This window comes from Oncorhynchus kisutch, unplaced genomic scaffold (assembly GCF_002021735.2).
Source record: "Oncorhynchus kisutch isolate 150728-3 unplaced genomic scaffold, Okis_V2 Okis01b-Okis20b_hom, whole genome shotgun sequence".
NCBI lineage: Eukaryota > Metazoa > Chordata > Actinopteri > Salmoniformes > Salmonidae > Oncorhynchus > Oncorhynchus kisutch.
This window is the reverse complement of record NW_022261978.1, coordinates 7,569,886-7,590,980: the sequence shown is the minus strand read 5'-3', so window position 1 is coordinate 7,590,980 and position 21,095 is coordinate 7,569,886. Positions and strand designations below refer to the sequence as shown.

The following is a 21,095-nucleotide window of genomic DNA, read 5'->3' as shown; positions in this document are numbered from 1 at the left end:
TTGATGACTGACTGAATTGTTGTGGAAATTCTTACACTGGGACACTCAAAGTCAATATTAAAATGAATCACCCTTTATTGTCAGCAAGCTGGAGAGGTCACAGTCAAACGTAGATGCACAATTACGAGTTTAGGACACCAAAGATAAGATGCACACAGAACATTTCATTCATTACAGAACCTTTCCACAGCTGGTGTTTTTGGGGGGAAATATAAACTGGTGAAACTACCACCACATTAATAGTAGAGTTAAGGCTTATCCCCTATGTGAGCAAATTGGTGTCTTCAGATTTAATGACCCAGCTTTTATCCTGTGTGAGTTCTCTGGTGTTTCTTTAAAGCTGATGATTGACTGAAACTCTTCCCACAATGAGAGCAACACTAAGGCTTCTCTACTGTGTGGGATAGCTGGTGTCGCTTAAGGTTTCCTACCAGACTGAAACTCTTCCCACACTGAGAGCAGACGTGAGGCTTATCTCCTGTGTGAGTTATCTGATGAGTCTTCAGAGTTGATAAATGACTGAAACTCTTGCCACACTGACGGCAGTGGAAGGCCTTCTCTCCTGTGTGAGTTATCTGGTGCGTCTTCAGAGTTGATGATTGACTGAAACTGTTCCCACACTGGGAGCAGTGAAATGACTTTTTCCCTGTGTGAATCAGCTGGTGTTTCTTTTGGAAATATAAACTGGTGAAACTATCCCCACATTGAGAGCAGTGGTAAGGCTTCTCTCCTGTGTGAGCTATCTGGTGTGCCTTCATTTCACATAACCTGCTGAAACTCTTCCCACATTGAGAGCAGAGGTAAGGCTTCTCTCCTGTGTGAGTTAGCTGGTGTTTTTTCAGAGTTGACAACTGACTGAAACTCTTTCCACATTGGGAGCAGTGGTAAGGCTTCTCTCCTGTGTGAGTTCTCTGGTGTGACTTTAAGTCTCTTGGATGCCTGAAATCCTTCCCACACTGAGAGCAGTGGTATGGCTTCTCTCCTGTGTGAATTAACTGGTGTGCATTTAGGTTGGCTAACTGACGGAAACTCTTCCCACAATGAGAGCAGAGGTAAGGCTTCTCTCCTGTGTGAGTTAGGTGGTGTTTTCTCAGAGTAGATAACTGACTGAAACTCTTTCCACATTGGGAGCAATGGTAAGGCTTCTCTCCTGTGTGAGTTCTCTGGTGTGTCTTTAGTTGATCCGAATGACTGCAACCCTTTCCACAAACGGTGCAGTGGTATGGCTTCTCTCCTGTGTGAGTTATCTGGTGCGTCTTGAGTTTGCTTGGTGTTTCACATATCTTCTCACATTGACCACACGGGTATGTCATAATCGTTTTTTGAGTCTGTTTTGATTTGAGGTGAATTGGACAAATAAAGCTGCCTCTGCAATCTGAGCAGGGGTGGGGCCTACAAGTGTGCCTTCTCAACTCCTCTGGCTCATAGAAACTAGTGAAGCAGTCCATGCAGTGGTGATGTTTCTGTCTTGAGTTCTTCCGTCTGTGTTGTTTATTGTTTCCTGATGCTGTGGAACTGTGCTCACTGTCTGAAACTGGGTTGGAGATCTCTCCTGTGGGAATATGAACAGATATGGGGTTAGAATCAGGAACAGCATTGAAATGGTTTTTTGAAAGACTTGTTTAAAGGCCTAATGCAGCTGTTTTGATATCAATATCAAACCATTTACTGGGTAACAATTAGGTACCTTACTTTAATACACTGAACAAAAATATAAATGGTAGAAGCAATCATTTCTAAAATTATACTCATAAAAGGAAACCAGTAGACTGAAAAACATTCATTCGGCCCTAATCTTTGGATTTCCCAACTGGAAATACAGATATGCATCGGTTGGTCACAGAAACCTTTAAGAAAAGGTAGGAGTGTGGATCAGAAAACCAGTCCGTATCTGGTGTGACCACCCTTTGCCTCATGCAGAGCAACATCTCCTTCGCATAGAGTTGATTAGGATGTTGATTGTGGCCTGTGGAACGTTGTCCCACTCCTCCTCAATGGCTGTATGAAGTCGCTGGATATTGGCGAGAACTTGAACAAGCTGTCATACACATCGATCCAGAGCATCCCAGACATGTTCAATGAGTGACATGTCTGGTGTGTATGCAGGCCATGGAAGAACTGTGACATTTTCAGCTTCCAGTAATTGTGTACAGGTCCTTGCGTCATGCATTATCATGCTGAAACATGAGGTGACGGTGGTGAATGAATGGCAAGACAATGGGCCTCAGGATCTCGTCTCGGTATTAAACAAAAAACAATCTACTTGTGAAACCAACAACAATATTTCTATTTGGGTCAGAAACATCAACTCATAAAATCGCTTCTCTGTGCACACGCCTAAATGTCTTTACACAACATTTGCACTTCTTTGCAAAATACTAGGCTCCTATCAATAGTTGATGGCATTATAGGAGGATGGAATAGTTTGGAGCTGGAGTTGGGGCTGGATAACTTACTCAAAACGAGGAAAATGAAGTATGCTGGTATGTGAATAATGAAAAAACATTAAAGCTAATATTTCAAGGCTCTCTCAGTAGACCATTTAAAACCCCTTTATTATTAGGATACTGGGCTAATGGCCAGGATGAAAAGACACCTATGTGATGCTGTTAAACCAGCCAGGATTTAGGAGTAGGGTAGGATGTTTGTAAATACCAGACTCACCGGCACAAAATGAACATCTCTCTACAATGGACACTGTGTGTCATGGCTGGATAGGTTATGGTTCCACTCTCTAAACCAACTGTGTTACCTAGGAGACCTGCTGTTTGTGGGTCTGAAACGTTCCTTTTAGAGCTGCATGAAACTGTCAGTGTTTTTAAGGACTGATGCAGTAGCACAAAAAGGGGCTCTGATGACACCTCCTTCTCTGGATCAGCACACACCGTCACCACCGGCTCCGCCTCTTGAGTGGGGGCCGGAGAGCTGGCCTGAGGAGATGCCTTGTATTCGGGCACCACCCCCAGAAGGGGGAGAGAGCTGGCCTGAGGAGATGCCTTGCATTCGGGCACCACCCCCAGATGGGGGAGATAGCTGGCCTGGGGAGATGTCTTGCATTCGGGCACCACCCCCAGAAGGGGGAGAGAGCTGGCCCGAGGAGATGCCTTGCATTCGGGCACCACCCCCAGAAGGGGGAGATAGCTGGCCTGGGGAGATGTCTTGCATTCGGGCACCACCCCCAGGAGGGGGAGATAGCTGGCCCGAGGAGATGCCTTGCATTCGGGCACCACCCCCAGAAGGGGGAGAGAGCTGGCCCGAGGAGATGCCTTGCATTCGGGCACCACCCCCAGAAGGGGGAGAGAGCTGGCCCGAGGAGATGCCTTGCATTCGGGCACCACCCCCAGAAGGGGGAGATAGCTGGCCCGAGGAGATGCCTTGCATTCGGGCACCACCCCCAGAAGGGGGAGATAGCTGGCCTGGGGAGTTGTCTTGCATTCGGGCACCACCCCCAGAAGGGGGAGATAGCTGGCCCGTGGAGATGCCTTGCATTCGGGCACCACCCCCAGATGGGGGAGATAGCTGGCCTGGGGAGATGTCTTGCATTCGGGCACCACCCCCAGAAGGGGGAGATAGCTGGCCCGTGGAGATGCCTTGCATTCGGGCACCACCCCCAGAAGGGGGAGATAGCTGGCCCGAGGAGATGCCTTGCATTCGGCACCACCCCCAGAAGGGGGTGATAGCTGGCCCGTGGAGATGCCTTGCATTCGGGCACCACCCCCAGAAGGGGGAGATAGCTGGCCCGAGGAGATGCCTTGCATTCGGCACCACCCCCAGAAGGGGGTGATAGCTGGCCCGTGGAGATGCCTTGCATTCGGGCACCACCCCCAGAAGGGGGAGATAGCTGGCCCGTGGAGATGCCTTGCATTCGGGTACCACCCCCAGAAGGGGGAGATAGCTGGCCCGTGGAGATGCCTTGCATTCGGGCACCACCCCCAGAAGGGGGAGATAGCTGGCCCGAGGAGATGCCTTGCGCCTTGCATTCGGGCACCACCCCCAGAAGGGGGAGATAGCTGGCCCGTGGAGATGCCTTGCATTTGGGCACTGCCCCCAGATGGGGGAGAGAGTGGGTCATCGACGGAACGGGGAAGAGATAGACTAGCAGTAGAATTTGAATGGGTTAAACTGATGCAGGAGTTGGGGATCGAGGATGCATCTGTCAGTAGTAATGTTTCACAGTAACATGTCGAACTGACCCTTTACAGAAATAGCCACAAGGTTAGAATATGACTCAGCGCTAAAAACCAACCTGGTCCCGAAAAGAGTATATAAGGAGAATGCCTTCCTTAAGAGGGCATGATAGTGCTACTTGACTTATCACTGACAGACAGCTTGTGATACTTCAACTATCATCAACCTAAAAGGTAATATCTGACTTTCATACTCTAGAACAATTGTATCTCTTGACTTCTGATTTCTGAACGAGACAACTACCCTCCACACTCCTCGTGCTGAATACATCCACCTCCTAACCAGAGTGAATAAACAGCGTCAGTGGTGTTATAAGTTGTATTTGTCTCAAACCTTCTCTTCAGTAAATCATAGTACAAACTTCTAGTAGGAGAAACAGACACTGAGTGATTGGATAAACCTCTGGAGAAACAGACACTGAGTGATTGGATAAACCTCTGGAGAAAGACACTGAGTGATTGGATAAGCCTCTGGAGAAAGACACTGAGTGATTGGATAAGCCTCTGGAGAAATTGTGAGTGGAAGAACATACTCTTTGGGGACCAACCAGGTCAACCTACGCTAAGGTAATTAACTGCATGTTGTAATACATAAAGGTAATTAACTGCTTGTTGTAATATATATATATAAGGTAATTAACTGCATGTTGTAATATATATATAAGGTAATTAACTGCATGTTGTAATACATATATAAGGTAATTAACAGCTTGTTGTAATATATATATATAAGGTAATTAACTGTATGTTGTAATACATATATAAGGTAATTAACAGCTTGTTGTAATATATATATATATAAGGTAATTAACAGCTTGTTGTAATACATATATAAGGTAATTAACAGCTTGTTGTAATATATATATATAAGGTAATTAACAGCTTGTTGTAATATATATATAAGGTAATTAACAGCTTGTTGTAATATATATATATAAGGTAATTAACAGCTTGTTGTAATACATATATAAGGTAATTAACAGCTTGTTGTAATACATAAAGGTAATTAACTGCTTGTTGTAATACATAAAGGTAATTAACTGCATGTTGTAATACATAAAGGTAATTAACTGCTTGTTGTAATACATAAAGGTAATTAACTGCTTGTTGTAATATATAAAGGTAATTAACTGCTTGTTGTAATACATAAAGGTAATTAACTGCTTGTTGTAATACATAAAGGTAATTAACTGCTTGTTGTAATACATAAAGGTAATTAACAGCTTGTTGTAATACATATATAAGGTAATTAACAGCTTGTTGTAATACATAAAGGTAATTAACTGCTTGTTGTAATACATAAAGGTAATTAACAGCTTGTTGTAATACATATATAAGGTAATTAACAGCTTGTTGTAATATATAAAGGTAATTAACAGCTTGTTGTAATACATATATAAGGTAATTAACAGCTTGTTGTAATACATATATAAAGGTAATTAATAGTAGTAAGTGTTTTGATGATGTTTGATGTTATAGATTAAGGACAAAGAAGAAACTGTGTGAACTGCAAACATTGAATAAAAAGTAGAAACTAGACCCAAAACCCTAGGAGAGAGAACACCTCTGACACTCCCAATCTAGGGGAACAAGTCTAGTTCCTACACTAAAGACAATATGACGGTTTGGACAGAATAATCATTGTATTGTAACAGATATCCTCTATATTAATATTCAAGTAGTATTAGTCGACGGACATAGACTGTAAATCGTAACTAAGGTATAGCTTGCGTGAGTCTAGATATAAGAGTATACAAGGGGAAAGCGAAAGTAAAACCCAGAGGTACTCTAAGTCTGATTGATATTATCTAGGATCCTGAAACCAGCCTAACGGCATCACACAAGGCTAATCTCTGAATAAAAGGGCAGGATACATAACCAGGCCAGTCCGGAGGACCTGTGAGTCACCTGTTAGCCGGGTGACATAAGAACTTGAGTGAGACGACTTGTATCACTCTCGACGGGGGTACCTTAATACCTCCCACCTCAGCACAAGTGAGCTGATGTTAGACAGGTACAAAGTTGAACCTGGTATTGGGGCTGGAAAATGCCAGCGCTCATGTTCTTACATTAGGAAATTCCAAACTAACGTGCGTTTGACAATTGGGCCTCTAATCGCCAGCTGAAAACAGGCCCAGAATGTTAAAGCCCCCATGAAATATTTCATTTTTTAAATGTTTTTATTTAACTATGCAAATCAGTGCATAGTAAAATAGTAATTTCTTTTTTTTTCTTTTTCTCTACTGTGTTATTGACTTGTTAATTGTTTTACTCCATGTGTAACTCTGTGTTGCTGTCTGTTCACACTGCTATGCTTTATCTTGGCCAGGTCGCAGTTGTAAATGAGAACTTGTTCTCAACTAGCCTACCTGTATAGGCTAGTTGAACAAGTTCTTATTTACAATGACGGGCTACCAGAAATCAAAAAGGCCTCCTGCGGGGAAAGGGGCTGGGATTTAAAAAAAATATAGGACAAAACACACAACATGGTAGCAACACAACATGACAACATGGTAGCAACACAACATGGTAGCAACACAACATGACAACATGGTAGCAACACAACATGGTAGCACCACAACGTGGTAGCAACACAACATGGTAGCAACACAACATGGTAGCAACACAACATGGTAGGAACACAACGTGGTAGCAACACAATGTGGTAGCAACACAACATGGTAGCAACACAACGTGGTAGCAACACAACATGGTAGAAACACAACATGGTAGCAACACAACGTGGTAGCAACACAATGTGGTAGCAACACAACATGGTAGCAACACAACATGACAACATGGTAGCAACACAACATGGTAGCAACACAACATGACAACATGGTAGCAACACAACATGACAACATGGTAGCAACACAACATGACAACATGGTAGCAACACAACATGACAACATGGTAGCAACACAACATGGTAGCAACACAACATGACAACATGGTAGCAACACAACATGGTAGCAACACAACATGGTAGCAACACAACATGACAACATGGTAGCAACACAACATGGTAGCAACACAACATGACAACATGGTAGCAACACAACATGGTAGCAACACAACATGGTAGCAACACAACATGACAACATGGTAGCAACACAACATGACAACATGGTAGCAACACAACATGACAACATGGTAGCAACACAACATGGTAGCAACACAACATGACAACATGGTAGCAACACAACATGACAACATGGTAGCAACACAACATGACAACATGGTAGCAACACAACATGACAACATGGTAGCAACACAACATGGTAGCAACACAACATGGTAGCAACACAACATGACAACATGGTAGCAACACAACATGACAACATGGTAGCAACACAACATGACAACATGGTAGCAACACAACATGGTAGCAACACAACATGGTAGCAACACAACATGACAACATGGTAGCAACACAACATGGTAGCAACACAACATGGTAGCAACACAACATGACAACATGGTAGCAACACAACATGACAACATGGTAGCAACACAACATGACAACATGGTAGCAACACAACATGACAACATGGTAGCAACACAACATGACAACATGGTAGCAACACAACATGGTAGCAACACAACATGACAACATGGTAGCAACACAACATGGTAGCAACACAACATGACAACATGGTAGCAACACAACATGACAACATGGTAGCAACACAACGTGGTAGCAACACAACATGGTAGCAACACAACGTGGTAGCAACACAACATGGTAGCAACACAACATGACAACATGGTAGCAACACAACATGGCAGCAGCAAAAAACATGGGACAAACATTATTGGGGACAGACAACAGCACAAAGGGCAAGAAGGTAGAGACAACAATACATCACGCGAAGCAGCCTGTCAGTAAGAGTGTCCATGACTGAGTGTTTGAATGAAGAAATTGAGATAAAACAGTCCAGTTTGAGTTTTTTGTTTTTCAGCTCATTCCAGTCGCTACCTGCAGCGAACTGAAAAGAGGAGTGTGCTTTGGGGACCTTTAACAGAATGTGACTAGCAGAACGGGTGTTGTATGTGGAGGATGAGGGCTGCAGTAGGTATCTCAGATAGGGGGGGAGAGAGGCAAAAGAGGGTTTTCTAAAGAAGCATCAACCAGTGCATCATGCGACAGGTATACAGAGATGACCAGTTTACAGAGGAGTATAAAGTGCAGTGATGTGTCCTATAAGGAGCATTGGTGGCCAGTCTGATGGCAGAATGGTTAAATCATCACTGGATGTCTAATAAATCACTGTGTTTTATATTATTTTATGATTTATTTCCCTGAGCCTCCTTTTGCCATTGAAATGCTCAGTCTGATCTTGTGGGCATGTTGATACAAATGTAAATATATTTACACACACAGCCCTGATTGGTGGACAGAGCATACCCCGCTTACCCCTTCAAAGTAGGAGGATACAAGTGCAAATAAAAGATGACTGGTCATTCAGATCAGATTGTGATGTCATGATCTGGGCCAAAAACCCATCCCACCTGAACAGGCTGAAATTCCAGGAATTATTTTCAAAACAGGAACGTCACATTTTTAACTGCACTGCCCCTTTAAAACGAGGTGAAACCAAGTTACTCTTCAGAAAGAGCCACCAGATTGGTGGAAAGACTCAGATTGGTGTAAATAATAGTTCTGGAATCCCCTGTGGTTGTCAATACACCAACCGCTCTCCGTACTAAACTACTGAACATACCTGGGTCAGTGTTACCATCTACTTCTTCCCTGTTCTCCACTTCTGTGACCACCCTCTCCTCCGCCTCCTCTTCTTTGAGGGCCATGTCCTCCTCCTCCTCTTTGAGGGCCATGTCCTCCGCCTCCTCTTTGAGGGCCATGTCCTCCGCCTCCTCTTTGAGGGCCATGTCCTCCGCCTCCTCTTTGAGGGCCATGTCCTCCGCCTCCTCTTTGAGGGCCATGTCCTCCGCCTCCTCTTTGAGGGCCATGTCCTCCGCCTCCTCTTTGAGGGCCATGTCCTCCGCCTCCTCTTTGAGGGCCATGTCCTCCGCCTCCTCTTTGAGGGCCATGTCCTCCGCCTCCCCTTTGAGGGCCATGTCCTCCGCCTCCCCTTTGAGGGCCATGTCCTCCGCCTCCCCTTTGAGGGCCATGTCCTCCGCCTCCCCTTTGAGGGCCATGTCCTCCGCCTCCCCTTTGAGGGCCATGTCCTCCGCCTCCCCTTTGAGGGCCATGTCCTCCGCCTCCCCTTTGAGGGCCATGTCCTCCGCCTCCCCTTTGAGGGCCATGTCCTCCGCCTCCCCTTTGAGGGCCATGTCCTCCGCCTCCCCTTTGAGGGCCATGTCCTCCGCCTCCCCTTTGAGGGCCATGTCCTCCGCCTCCCCTTTGAGGGCCATGTCCTCCGCCTCCTCTTTGAGGGCCATGTCCTCCGCCTCCTCTTTGAGGGCCATGTCCTCCGCCTCCTCTTTGAGGGCCATGTCCTCCGCCTCCTCTTTGAGGGCCATGTCCTCCGCCTCCTCTTTGAGGGCCATGTCCTCCGCCTCCTCTTTGAGGGCCATGTCCTCCGCCTCCTCTTTGAGGGCCATGTCCTCCGCCTCCTCTTTGAGGGCCATGTCCTCCGCCTCCTCTTTGAGGGCCATGTCCTCCGCCTCCTCTTTGAGGGCCATGTCCTCCGCCGCCTCTTTGAGGGCCATGTCCTCCGCCTCCTCTTTGAGGGCCATGTCCTCCGCCTCTTTAATCTCTACCTCTTCCTTGACTTCCCTCTCCTCCTCTTTGACTATCACATTGAGTTCCAGTGGTTGACTGCAGTCCTCCTGCTTCACTAAGACCATCTCTGGACCCCACTGTGAGCTTCTCTGTGCTGGAACACCACAGTAAGAACCCGGGGACTTGGGTTCCGACATGGAAGGCTATAGTAGGATTCAAAAGAGGCACAAACAAAATGTAAGATGAGTTTCACAAACAGGGTGAGTTTTACAAAATACTGGAACAGCTTAGCTAACAAAGACATATTCCATCCATACGAATACAAATACATATTCCAAGTATACTAATACATTTTGCTAGCTGGCATTGCTGTGGCAAAGGTACAGCTAGCGTTGACAGTGTCAAGTTAGTTGGTTTAGCTTGAATTTACAGACGAATTCAAATGTCACCTTTCTCACTAGGATGAAACGATCTAGCTAGATAGACATTTTACCAGCAAGAAGTTAGCTTGACGCAATCGCGAACCAAAATGTAATTTGTCATTTGTAATCTCTAAATGAACAGTTAGCTAATGATTAAGGTTAGCTACTTTAATTGAGTTTGTTATCTAAAGCTGGCTAACAAGCTAACGGCCTTGCTAACTAGCCATGCTAACTTACTAGATCAGGGTTGCCAATAGATTTATGCCATTTTAAAGATGGACAATTCACATATCACATAGTTGACATGTCTGTCTTAATAACAAATAACGTTATCATTCACAACAAAGTCTTGAAGATAAACTCACTTTGTCGGTATGACAGAAAGCCAGTTAGCTTGGCTAGCCGTTTTAATGGGTAACTTCGTAAGCAAGCTAGCTAACGTTAGCTCAAATTGATTTGTTTACACACGAGCTGGTGGACGTGGACAAATAATCCCACTACTAATGTTAACCTAAGGAAAAATTACAGAATATGTGAGAAATATTGATCTTACATTGAAACTAGAATGGGCAGCTCTTGTTTTTCTAGCTATCTAGCGTAACTTTTCAGTGAGGATTAACTTCTTCTTTGGTATAATGGCGTCCGCAACAATTATATTTGCGTTCCGCCACCTACTGTACAGGTGGATAACAAGGACCCACAAAGGGAGTAAAAAATGCATGGTAAAAAATAAAAACCTATACAAAACTGAGCAACGAAATGTTAATTAAACTAAATCAGCCTGCTTTTCTGTTTAATCAGGTTCCTACACAGGTTCATAAGGATCCTGTGATGGCGGGACATTTCCTGGCAACAGTAGCCCATGCAGTGTTTCTGCCGCTTAGTCTTGGAGGCCCAAAAACTTCTGACACCTTTATTAAGTTTGCCGACGACACAACCGACAACGATGAGACAGCCTATAGGGAGGAGGTCACAGACCTGGCCATGTGGTGCCAGGATAACAGCCTTTCCGTCTCCTCCATTCTCATCGAAGGCTGTGGTGGAGCAGCTTCAAGTTCCTTGGTGTCCACATCACCAACAAACTATCATGGTCCAAACACATCAAGACAATCTTGAAGAGGGCACGACAAAGCCTATTCCCCCTCAGGAGACAGAAAAGATTTGGCATGGGTCCTCAGATCCTCAAAAAGTTCTACAGCTGCACCATCGAGAGCATCCTGACTGGTTGCATCACTGTCTGGTATGGTAACTGTGTGTACGGCCCAGGACATCACTGGGGCCAAGCTTCCTGCCATCCAGGACCTCTATACCAGGCGGTGTCAGAGGAAGGCCCTAAGAATTGTCAAAGACTCCAGCCACACTAGACTGTTCTCTCAGCTACCGCAAGGCAAGCGTTACCGGAGAGCCAAGTCTAGATCCAAAAGGCTTCTTAACAGCTTCTACCCCCAAGCCATACGACTCCTGAACAGGTAATCACATGGCTACCAAGACAATTTGCATTGCCCCCCCTCAACCCTCTTTTACGCTGCTGCTAGGCTGTTTATTATCTAAGCATGGTCACTCCACCACATGTACATATTACCTCAATTACCTCGACTAACCGGTGCCCCCGCACATTGACTCTGTACCGGTACCCCTGTACATCAACACCATACCACTCCTGGTTACTATGACTACACAATATCAACACCATACCACTCCTAGTTACTATGACTACACAATGTCAACACCATACCACTCCTGGTTACTATGACTACACAATGTCAACACCATACCACTCCTGGTTACTATGACTACACAATGTCAACACCATACCACTCCTGGTTATTGTGACTACACAATATCAACACCATACCACTCCTGGTTACTATGACTACACAATGTCAACACCATACCACTCCTGGTTATTGTGACTACACAATATCAACACCATACCACTCCTAGTTACTATGGCTACACAATGTCAACACCATACCACTCCTGGTTACTTTGACAGCATTCACTTTTCCTGAAGCCTTCTTCACCGTCCTCGTGACTTCAAAATAGTTTCCCAAATAAACATCATTATCCAAAAAACGTTCTCCAACAAGCAACGATTCATCAGACTCATTTTCACAACAATTTCTCCCTTTTTGTTCCATTCTTGGACTTCACTGTTGTCCACTCATCGTTCTCGCTAACGGTCGTCGACGTGCTTCAGCACGACACTTCTGCTTCCGCCATCATCCCTATAGTGTCATACCAGGGTTTACTTATTCGATGAGGTTTAACAGAGTTTGGCATCCAATAATTATTGCATTACAGCCACCTACTAGAATGGACAATATCTCCATAATACTCTGCTTGAAAAAATAATAAACAGATACTCTGCCATCTAACACTACACTCAGAAAACATGTATATATTCACAGTGTCAGTCAAAAAGATTGGACAAACCTACTATTCAAGGGTTTTTCTTTATTTTGACGATTTTCTACATTGTAGAATAATAGAAGACATCAAAACTATGGAATAACACATACTGTACAGAATCATGTAGTAACAAAAAAGGGATTAATAAATCAAAATATATTTTATTTGAGATTCTTCAAAGTAGCCACCCTTTGCCTTGATGACAGCTTTGCGCACTCTTGGCATTCTCTCAACGAGCTTCATGAGGTAGTCACCTGGAATGAAATCAATTAACAGCTGTGCCTTCTTAATTCATTTGTGGAATTGCTTTCCTTCTTAACGCGTTTGAGCCAATCAGCTGTTGTGACAAGGTAGGCGGTGGTATACAGAAGAGCCCTATTTGGTAAAAGACCCAAGTCCATATTATGACAAGAACAGCTCAAATGACATGGTCAGTCAATCTGGAAATTTTCAAGAACTTTGAAAGTTTCTTCAAGTGCAGTCGCAAAAACCATCAAGTGCTATGATGAAACTGGCTCTCATGAGGACCGGCAAAGGAAGGAAAGACCCAGACTTACCTCTGCTACAGAGGATAAGTTCATTAGAGTTAACTGCACCTCAGAATGCAGCCAAAATAAATGCTTCACAGAGTTCAAGTAACAGACACATAACATCAACTGTTCAGAGGAGACTGTGTAAATCAGGCCTTCGTGGTCTAATTGCTGCAAAGAAACCTCTACTAAAGGACACCAATAAGAAGAAGAGCCTTGCTTGGGCCAAGAAAGACGAGCAATGGACATTAGACCGGTGGAAATCTGTCCTTTGGTCTGATGAGTCCAAATTTAAGACTTCTGGTTCCAACCCCGTGTCTTTGTCTTTGTGAGGAACTTTCCTTAAACGGAAGCAAATGGAACGAAACAGGAATAAACTTACCTTTGTCCAACAGAAACTCTAATGTGCAACTGTTGGACTAATGCCTAATGATTAAACCCTAGATCAGCTAGATGCAGGCAAGTGTGCAAGGCAGTATTGAACGCGTCTGTCACCTTGATTACTCTAAATTATCTTGACCTCTGCACCTATGTTTTAAACTTTAATTCATAGGCCAGGTTGTAGCATCCTCATGATGGGTAGAGGGAAAATGAGTATCGTGTAGTAGCCTAAACCTATCGATGTTCCATTGATCTGGATGAATGGAATATGAATGACAGTCATCCAGTCTGCTGAAATAGAAATAAGGCTCATACATTTGAATATATATATATATTCCTTCTCATCTTAAAACGGCACCGACCGCCACTGCTTTACTTACAGTATAGCCTACATGTAAAGCACCAGATATAATGACTCTTCAACCCTCCATAATAAAGAGAGACAGGATACTTACAATAGTTGTATTTATTTTCTGCCATTTAGAAGTTTATGTTGTATACATTTTCCGTGACTAAATTGTAAATATATATATATATATTTTTTTTTAAGCGATATAGAAATCCAACTAGAATATATGATGTCTGATTACTCAGGATTCTCTATGGACAGATATTAGCTATGGATTCCACAATGTCAACTTCACTCAGTTTTCTCTGCCGTGCTGCCTGTTTGGTGATTCCTGAAATAGGGATATGTTCACAATAAATCCTTATCATACCAGCTTTATTTTAAGAAGATGGTAAGGAATCTCTCCTGGGTGAGTTAGCTGGTGTTTCTTTAGGTCTCCTAGGGGACTGAATCTTTTCCTCACACTGTGCCAGTGAAATGGTGGGTCTTCAAATTTGTTCACTGACTGAAGCTTTCCACACAGGGAGCAGCTGCCACAATCCTTTGCAAGTCATTTTTTACCCCCTTTATCTAACCAGGTAAGTTATTATTAGTCATAATTAGCTGGTGTTATTTTGGAAATAAACTGGTGAAACTATCCCCACATTGATAGCAGAGTTAAGGCTTCTCCCCTATGTGAACAAACGGGTGTCTTCAGATCTAACGACACAGCTTTTCTCCTGTATGAATTCCCTGATGCTTCTTCAAATTTGCTGATGGACTGAAACGCTTCCCACACAGAGCAGCGGTATTGTTTCTCTCCTGTGTGAATTAACTGGATGTTAGGTGGTGTAAATGACTGACACACTTGCCACAATGAGATCATTGTTAAGGCTTCTCTACGGTGTGGGTTAGTTGGTGTCTCTTTAGGTTTCCTACCAGACTGAAACTCTTTCCACACTGAGAACAGTGGTAAGGTTTCTCCCCTGTGTGAGTTATCTGATGTTTCTTCAGAGTTGATGAATGACTGAAACTCTTACCACACTGGGAGCATTGGAACAGCTTTCCACCCGTGTGAATCAGCTGGTGTTTCTTTAGGAAATATAAACTGGTGAAACTATCCCCACACTGAGAGCAGTGGTACGGCTTCTCTCCTGTGTGAATTAACTGGTGTGTATTTAGGTTGGCTAACTGACTGAAACTCTTCCCACAATGAGAGCAGAGGTAAGGCTTTTCTCCAGTGTGAGTTAGGTGGTGTTTCTTTAGGAAATATAAACTGGTGAAACTATCCCCACATTGAGAGCAGAGGTAAGGCTTCTCTCCTGTGTGAGTTATCTGGTGTGGCTTCAGTTCAGATAACGTGGTGAAACTCTTCCCACATTGAGAACAAAGGTAAGGCTTCTCTCCTGTGTGAGTTAGTTGGTGTCTTTTCAGACTTGATAACTGACTGAAACTCTTTCCACATTGGGAGCAGTGGAAAGGTTTCTCTCCTGTGTGCGTTCTCGTGTGTGACTTTAATTCTCTTGGAGATCTGAAATCCTTCCCACACTGAGAGCAGTTGTATGGCTTCTCTCCTGTGTGAATTAACTGGTGTGTATTTCGGTTGGCTAACTGACTGAAACTCTTCCCACAATGAGAGCAGAGGTAAGACTTCTGTCCTGTGTGAGTTAGGTGGTGGTTTCTCAAAGTTGTTAACTGACTGAAACTCTTTCCACATTGGGAGCAGTGGTAAGGCTTCTCGCCTGTGTGAGTTCTCTGGTGCGTCTTTAGATGGTCCGAATGACTGCAACCCTTTCCACAAACAGTGCAGTGGTATGGCTTCTCTCCTGTGTGAGTTCTCTGGTGCGTCTTTAGTTTGCTTGGTGTTTCACATCTCATCCCACATTGACCACACGGGTATGTCGCCATCGTTTTTTGTGTCTGTTTTGATTTGAGGTGAGTTGGACAAATAACACTGCCTCTGCAATCTGAGCAGGGGTGGGGCCTACAAGTGTGTCTTCTCAACTCCTCTGGCTCATAGAAACTAGTGAAGCAGTCCATGCAGTGGTGATGTTTCTGTCTTGAGTTCCTCCGTCTGTGTTGTTTATGGTTTCCTGATGCTGTGGAACTGGGCTCACTGTCTGAACCTGTGTTGGAGATCTCTCCTGTGGGAACATGAACAGATATGGGGTTAGAATCAGGAACAGCATTGAAATGGTCTTTAACAGTCGTTTCTATATCAATATCAAACCATTTATTGGGTAACAATTGAGTACTTCACTTTAATACACTGAACAAAAATATAAATTCAAGAAGCAACAATTTCAAAAATTATACTCATAAAAGGAAATCAGTGAATTGAAAAACATTCATTAGGCCCTAATCTATGGAATTCACATGACTGGGAATACAGATATGCATCGGTTGGTCATAGATATGGGGCGGCAGGGTAGCCTAGTGGTTAGAGCGTTGGACTAGTAACCGAAAGGTTGCAAGTTCAAATCCCCGAGCTGACAAGGAACACGGTAGCTTATGCCTGCCCATACCATAACACGACTGCCATCATTACCACTCTGTTCACAACGTTATCAGCAAATTGCTCACCCACACGACACGCTTTCTGCCATCTGACCGGTACAGTTGAAACCAGGATTCATCCGTGAAGAGCACACTTCTCCAGCGTGCTTATGGTAGAGAATTGAACATTAAAATTATCTAGCAACAGCTACTGCTCCCTAAAAACTTGAGGTATCTTTGGCATTGTGTTGCGTGACAAAACTGCACATTTTAGAGTGGTCTTTTATTGTCCCCAGTTCCATGTAATGATCACGCTGTTTAATCAGCTTCCTGATATGCCACACCTGTCAGGTGGATGGATTCTCTTTGCAAAGGAGAAATGCTCACTAACAGGTGCCTCAAGTTTAAATAAAAGTTTTGTGCACATTTCTGGGATGTTTTCTTTCAGCTCATTAAATATTGGACCAATATTTTGCAGGTTGCGTTTACATTTTTGTTCACTGTGGATTTCCATTGAAATTGGGAAGGGAAAAAAAATAAGCTTTTTAGCAAAAAAAACACACAAAAAAAAACTCTCTCTCCAGAAAGAACTTTGCATAATTTACCACATGGTGACATCACCATGGAAGCCTCAACTCCCGGCCACACAAGTCTGCTGATTACAAGGTCCTGCGTAAAACAGCAACTAACAGGACATTTTTAAAATCACACTTTTAGTGTTAGTTTCATCAGCTGTCGTACAAAATGATGTAAAACAAAGGAAAAACTGCATTTTGAGTGCACTTGGGACTTTAAAAATCTAGATTCCTTCATTAAACCAATAACAAAAAAAACACCATATCTCTGTTGTGGTAAAACTCTGAGGGATGGGCTTTGAGAAATGTAACCACTCTCAGATTAACACCACATCTCTGTTGTGGTAAAACTCTGAGGGATGGGCTTTGAGAAATGTAACCACTCTCAGATTAAATAGACACATCTGAAGATGCAAGGACTGACCATGCATGATATGGGGCAGCAGGGTAGCCTAGTGGTTAGAGCGTTGGACTAGTAACCGAAAGGTTGCAAGTTCAAATCTGGTACAAATCTGTCATTCTGCCCCTGAACAGGCAGTTAACCCACTGTTCCTATGTCGTCATTGAAAATAAGAATTTGTTCTTAACTGACTTGCCTAGTAAAGTAAAGGTAAAAAATATCAAAATTATAGTTTTAACCATATTTAGAGGCGATACAGTGTTTGGTTACATTTAACATTGTTTACAAATATTGGAGAAAAACAAGCTTGTATGTTTGGTTCTGATGGGGAACGACCATTGAACTGCGAGCCATTTCTAAGTTACATTCATCAAGAATCAATGGGTAAATATCATTAATTTCAAATCAATAGGTAAATATAATTTTTTTCAAAGTCAAAAAATTGATGTAGGATCAAATGATTCTTGATTTAAGAATTTTCCCCAAACGTACACAAGGTCCAATGAAAATGTTTACTTCTGCTTTGTCCCTGAAAGACACACAGGGGAGGTTGGAGCAGGGGACTTCCATGCTCTGGCTCCCGTGGAGCAGTTGTTGTGGAGGGTTAAGTGCCTTACTCAAGGGCACAACAGCGGGTGATGACATCTGGGATTTGATATCAGATAGCAGCAACCTTCCAGTTGCACAGCTCACCTTCCGACAGAGTTTTGGAACCTCCTGGGGCTGCCAACGCACCAACTTCTCTGCAGGACCCGGAATTCAAACTGTCAATCCTTGGTCGCTGGCTCACCTCTCTAACCGTTAGGCTACCGGCCGCCCCTTTAAACAAACACAATACGGATGTTCCAGGAAAAAAATGTCTCTTCGCGGCAGTGTAGCCTAGTGGTTAGAGCGTTGGGCTAGTAACCGGAAGGTTGCAAGTTCAAATCCCCGAGCTGACAAGGTGCAAATCTGTCGTTCTGCCCCTGAACAGGCAGTTAACCCACTGTTCCTAGGCCGTCATTGAAAATAAGAATTTGTTCTTAACTGACTTGCCTAGTTAAATAAAGGTAAAAAAAAAAAATCTGCATCGCTTTGATATTTTAAGAAGAACTTTTGCACCAATAATGACTTTTAAAAGCTTGTTATATTAAATGACCACAGAGAAGTGCAGATATGTATCATTTTGACAAGTCCCTCCTGTGCACCTCAGTGGCGTCTTGGACGATTTTAACCCATCGAACACCAAAACGTATCGACATTTTCACCATCATTGTAAAGCCCTAGTGGTGATGTTGATGCTTCTGGAAAGTCCTTTCTGAACGTTATCATTTACTTCATGTGATTAGTGACTCATTTACCACCGTCCCTCATTTTAAGGTCAAACCCGTTACGGAAACTGAACGCTCGTTTTAAGATGGTGAAACTATTCCTTTTTGGAAAGAAGAGGAGGGCGCTCAATCAACGTGAGTCGAGGTGCAATTTATAAAAAATAAATCATCATCGCAAAGGAAAATCATAACACTGGCACTTCCCTTTGTGGGATTATTCTGATGAAGGCCAACGTAGACTGAAACATTGACCTTTAACCTTGTTTAAAGAAAACAAAGACACTATTCTTTCTACAGAAACATTGACCATCTAATAGTCAAATCATAGTGTATAAACAGGTGAGCTGGTTCTACTCTTTATGTATAAACGGGTGAGCTGGTTCTACTCTTTATGTATAAACAGGTGAGCTGGTTCTACTCTTTATGTATAAACAGGTGAGCTGGTTCTACTCTTTATGTATAAACAGATGAGCTGGTTCTACTCTTTATGTATAAACAGGTGAGCTGGTTCTACTCTTTATGTATAAACAGGTGAGCTGGTTCTACTCTTGATGTATAAACAGGTGAGCTGGTTCTACTGTATATGTAAAATCAGGTGAGCTGGTTCTACTGTATATGTATAAACAGGTGAGCTGGTTCTACTGTATATGTAAAAGCAGGTGAGCTGGTTCTACTGTATATGTAAAAGCAGGTGAGCTGGTTCTACTGTATATGTATAAACAGGATAACTTACTCAAACCGAGGAAAATAAAGTATGCTGGTATGTGAATGGTGAATAATGAAAAAACATTAAGGCTAATATTTCAAGGCTCTCTCAGTAGACCATTTAAAACCCCTTTATTATTAGGCTACTGGGCTAATGGCCAGGATGAAAAGACACCTATGTGATGCTGTTAAACCAGCCAGGATTTAGGAGTAGGGTAGGATGTTTGTAAATACCAGACTCACCGGCACAAAATGAACATCTCTCTACCATGGACAGTGTGTGTCATGGCTGGATAGGTTGTGGTTCCACTCTCTAAACCAACTGTGTTACCTAGGAGACCTGCTGTTTGTGGGTCTGAAACGTTCCTTTTAGAGCTGCATGAAACTGTCAGTGTTTTTAAGGACACGCCTCCAATATTGCCACCCCTCCCACCTCAGCACAAGTGAGCTGATGTTACACAGATGTTAGACCGGTACATAGCTGAACCTGGCGTTGGGGCTGGAAAATGCCAGCGCTCATGTTCTAACAATTCCAAATTAATGTGTATTTGACACTTGGGCCTCTAATCGCCAGCTGAAAACAGAGCCCATAATGTTAAAGCCCCCATGCAGTATTTTTAATAAATCACTGCATGTTTTTATTTCATGAAAATAACTTCAAATATATTTGTTATCATTTATTTCCCTGAGCCTCCTTTTACCATTGAAATTCTCAGTCTGATCTTCTGGGCATGTTGATACAAATTAAAATATATTTACATACACAGCCCTAATTGGCGGATAGAGCCTACCCCGCTTACCCCTTCAAAGAAAAAGTTACCAGATTGGTGGAAAGACAATAATAGTTCTGGACTCCCCTGTGGTTGTCAATGCACCAGCCTCTCTCCATCCTGAACTACTGAACTTACCTGGGTCAGTGTTCCCATCTACTTCTTCCTCCTCTTCCCTGTTCTCCACTTCTGTGACTGCTCTCTGCTCCGCCTCCTCTGTGACTGCTCTCTGCTCCTCTTTGAATGCTCTCTCCTCTGCCCCCTCCTCTTTGAATGCTCGCTCCTCTGCCTCCTCCTCTTTGAATGCTCTCTCCTCCGCCTCCTCTATGACTGCTCTCTGCTCCTCTTTGAATGCTCTCTCCTCTGCCTCCTCCTCTTTGAATGCTCTCTCCTCTGCCTCCTCTTTGAATGCTCTCTCCTCCGCCTCCTCTGTGACTGCTCTCTGCTCCTCTTTGAATGCGCGCTCCTCTGCCTCCTCCTCTTTGAATGCTCTCTCCTCTGCCTCCTCTTTGAATGCTCTCTGCTCCGCCTCCTCTGTGACTGCTCTCTGCTCCTCTGTGAATGCGCGCTCCTCCTCTGTGAATGCTCTCTCCTCCTCTGTGAATGCTCTCTCCTCCTCTGTGAATGCTCTCTCCTCCGCCTCCTCTGTGACTGCTCTCTGCTCCTCTGTGAATGCTCTCTGCTCCGCCTCCTCTGTGACTGCTCTCTGCTCCTCTGTGAATGCTCTCTCCTCCACCTTCTCTTTGAATGCGCGCTCCTCTGCCTCCTCTTTGAATGCTCTCTCCTCCTCCTCCTCTTTGAATGCTCTCTCCTCCTCCTCCTCTTTGTATGCCCTCTCCTCCGCCGCCTCTTTGAATGCTCTCTGCTCCTCTGTGAATGCTCTCTCCTCCGCC

At 43.8% G+C, this 21,095-nt stretch overlaps 2 protein-coding genes across 3 annotated transcripts; both read right to left on the bottom strand.

Moving 5' to 3' along the window:
* Nucleotides 1-51: 51 nt before the first annotated feature.
* LOC109876556 (zinc finger protein 436-like) lies at nucleotides 52-10,952 on the bottom strand. Of its 2 annotated transcripts, none has more exons than XM_031811421.1 (3): nucleotides 10,849-10,952; nucleotides 8,912-10,076; nucleotides 52-1,552 (listed from the first exon to the last, which is right to left on the bottom strand). In XM_031811421.1, the coding sequence occupies exons 2-3, from the start codon at nucleotides 10,068-10,070 to the stop codon at nucleotides 381-383; spliced, it is 2,331 nt and encodes a 776-aa protein (XP_031667281.1). In that variant the 5' UTR covers nucleotides 10,071-10,076; nucleotides 10,849-10,952; the 3' UTR covers nucleotides 52-380. The 2 variants fall into 2 exon arrangements, with proteins under 2 accessions (XP_031667281.1, XP_031667282.1); XM_031811422.1 differs by having other exon boundaries at nucleotides 10,661-10,913.
* Nucleotides 10,953-12,738: 1,786 nt separating this feature from the next.
* On the bottom strand, nucleotides 12,739-20,463 carry LOC116359000 (oocyte zinc finger protein XlCOF6-like). Its single transcript, XM_031811596.1, has 2 exons — nucleotides 20,341-20,463; nucleotides 12,739-16,090 (listed from the first exon to the last, which is right to left on the bottom strand). The coding sequence occupies exon 2, from the start codon at nucleotides 15,984-15,986 to the stop codon at nucleotides 14,835-14,837; it is 1,152 nt and encodes a 383-aa protein (XP_031667456.1). The 5' UTR covers nucleotides 15,987-16,090; nucleotides 20,341-20,463; the 3' UTR covers nucleotides 12,739-14,834.
* Nucleotides 20,464-21,095: the final 632 nt, after the last annotated feature.

Excerpts from the sequence above, each read along its gene's own strand:
- LOC109876556 (XM_031811421.1), bottom strand. The coding sequence starts at position 10,070 with ATGTCGGAACCCAAGTCCCCGGGTTCTTACTGTGGTGTTCCAGCACAG. Across the intron at positions 1,553-8,911 it reads AGATGGTAACACTGACCCAG|GAGAGATCTCCAACCCAGTT; the intron begins GTATGTTCAGTA and ends ATATTCCCACAG.
- LOC116359000 (XM_031811596.1), bottom strand. The coding sequence starts at position 15,986 with ATGGACTGCTTCACTAGTTTCTATGAGCCAGAGGAGTTGAGAAGACAC.